At 53.4% G+C, this 2642-nt stretch overlaps 1 protein-coding gene across 1 annotated transcript, besides 3 other annotated features; it reads left to right on the forward strand.

Moving 5' to 3' along the window:
* Nucleotides 1–2564: part of a mobile genetic element that runs on past the window's edge.
* Nucleotides 1–2642: part of a mobile genetic element that runs on past both edges of the window.
* On the forward strand, nt 526–2112 carry EKO05_0010520 (uncharacterized protein; the record flags this gene model as incomplete). The annotated part of the gene is made up of 2 exons (XM_059637776.1): nt 526–1571; nt 1695–2112. 2 exons carry the CDS (start codon nt 526–528, stop codon nt 2110–2112), a joined length of 1464 nt encoding a protein of 487 aa, XP_059493759.1.
* Nucleotides 2586–2642: part of a mobile genetic element that runs on past the window's edge.

Genomic DNA, 2642 nt, shown 5'->3' on the forward strand with positions numbered 1-2642 from the left:
CGGGCTCCTTAGCCGGCCTTGGTACACGCACGTCTCCTGGACTCCACGCAAGGTTTGGTAGCGCGCGTACAGCTGCCGCCAGGCTCTTGCGCGTAGCGACTGTGACCTTGGGATGGCGCTCTTTGAGGTGCGTAACGATCTGCGCTGGTGGAATAGCGGTGGCACATGGTTTACAAACTACGACTTGAAGTTCAGGCCGGTGTTTAAACAGCTGCGCAAATAGTTCTATGGTGTAAGGAGCAGAAGGGACACAAGTGGGCGCTATGCAACACGTCCGTTAGCCTAGTGTTTGCTATCCCCCGGCATATTGATCGACAGACTGTGTATCGATCTTGCTTTTGGTTTGATTGCGCTCCCAGCTCCGCTAACGCTGGTTGGTGAGGGCGTCGTGGTACATCCGTGCGCGGCCTGACTTTCGGTGCCGCGGTGTGACCGCGTTAGAACCTTAACAACACCTAACCCCTTTCCGCACAACCTTTGTCTGAACTTCCGCTTGCAACCTCATTCGCAGTACACAAGTCGATAATGCACTGGTTGGCAGTATTAGACAGCGCCGCAGAGCGGTTTGATGGCGGTCGTCGGAGCTTTCCTCTGGCCAGCGAAGCTGACTTTGTTCGCAACTACGCGTACGAGCCGCCGAATGAGGACTACGAGAAGCTCTTCTTCTGCCAAGCGACCATCTCACGCTCGCAGCGTGATCCAGGTGCTCGTCCGCACAGCGCAGGATGGCTGATCCCCACCCGTGACGATGCCAGCGTCTGCAAGCCCGTCTTCATTGCCCACTCCGTCTTGTTAGCGATCTGGCTTCTGCGCGAGACGCTCGCCGACGACGTCCTGCCTGACAATATCTGGGATCGTCTGGTCTGCGCGGCCGAGTCGCTTGCGGAGGACGGGATGGAAGAGCCGCCGTCTGCGCAGAAGCCCTTTGCTTCCCCTTTACAACAGGCCTCCGCTCTACCCCTGCAACAAAAGAAGCGGCCACACCTATCTGCGCCGGCCCCTACACCAAAGCGCGCTCGAACAACCACTAATGAGACACATCCAGCCAGCCCTCAGCTGTTACAGCCTAGCGAACCAGATGAGCAGCTGAAAGACTCCCCTCTGCACATCACTACCATCTCCAACAACAACCGCCGTGCGGAGCAAAAACGCAGCAGGACACTCGCCACTTCGCGTGCGAAGAAGCGGCTTGCCCTTGGTCTGGTAGCACCTGGCGACAAGGCTCCTCTTCCAGAGCAGGCTGCCTACACCTCTATTGTGCAAAAGGACGAGTCCGTTGTCGCCTGGATCATTAAGCAGCCGGTCTCTGATGACACGGACTTCTACAGCTCTACCCAAACTCCCTACCTTACGGCCTGCACCCTTCTAGAGAAAGCGCGCGTGCTTGGAAACCAGTCCTCTCGGTACCACGCTGCCCAGTTCCTGCAGGCTTGGCGAGAACGTGGCTCACCCTTCAGAGGTGGCGGCGAGCTCGCTGGCAGCCAGAGCAGGACCGGTGCGGGAGCTAAGCGCTTGCAGCTGCTGAGTGTGCGCAACGATGCTGACAGGGATTTCTGCTTTGCCTGGAACATGTGCACACGTTACGAAGCAGAGCTAGCAGCTGTCTATATCGAGTCTTAATGGGCGTCAGCTCTCCTAGGTCAAGCATACTCTAACAAGATAGCGCAGATCTGGCATAACGACTTTGTATCTAGCAACGACAGGACGCGAAATCGATACGGAAAGGGACAGATCCGCACAGAGGCAGTTGCAGCGCTAGTAGAGTTAGTTAGTCCCAACGCCACTGAGAAGGACAAGCAGGTGTTTAGACGACGGTTAGGCCAAGCCATGCGCTGGTACTCCATTAGTCAGGAGCTAGGCTGGGGCATTCTGACCCTGATACCACACGATGAGATTGCGAATCGCTGGATAGAACGCACCCTCCGTGTAGGCCAGCTGCATGTCTGGATTGAGCTACTTAAGAAGGAGTGTCTAGACATTTGTGTAGCTAGCAAGGCACTTAAGAACTGGTTAGGGCCAGAGGGAATTGCTGGCGGGCCTATCAACGAGAAGAAAACGCTGAGCATTGAGGCGGAGGCGCCAGCAACCATCTACGAGGTGGAAGAGATTTAAGACAGCGAAGACGACGAAACTGACAACAGCGTTGACGACAGCACCAGAGAGCAAAGTCATGCTTCGCCGAAGAGTCCTACGCCAGCTCCGCGGTTGCGTCAGCTAACTTTGCTTGAATTGTTCCATCCTGTAGAGTAGATGTTACCTGCGCTTAACTCTGAACATTGTGCTACATACCTTATCGATACTGCCCTACAACATTGCGAACATCAATATTGAAATATCTACTATATTCCACTCACGTACCGTATGCTCGATTCTTCTAGAAATTCAACATACAATTGGGACGCACTTTGTACACGTTCCGCAATCGTTGCAGCAATATTTGACTTCAGGAACAGCGAACAAATTCACGCTGAAAAAGCGAACAAATACAGTCGAGTGTCTGTGCTCACGCTAAAATTTACATAGGCAAAGCGAACAAATACACTGTCTTTGTTCGTATAATCACTGGGAGTCTCTCTTTTCTAATACTTTAAATTTTACTCTTCTACTTTTTTTCAAACTCCTACTCTCTTCTCATATTAAAA

Source organism: Ascochyta rabiei, chromosome 20 (assembly GCF_004011695.2).
Source record: "Ascochyta rabiei chromosome 20, complete sequence".
NCBI lineage: Eukaryota > Fungi > Ascomycota > Dothideomycetes > Pleosporales > Didymellaceae > Ascochyta > Ascochyta rabiei.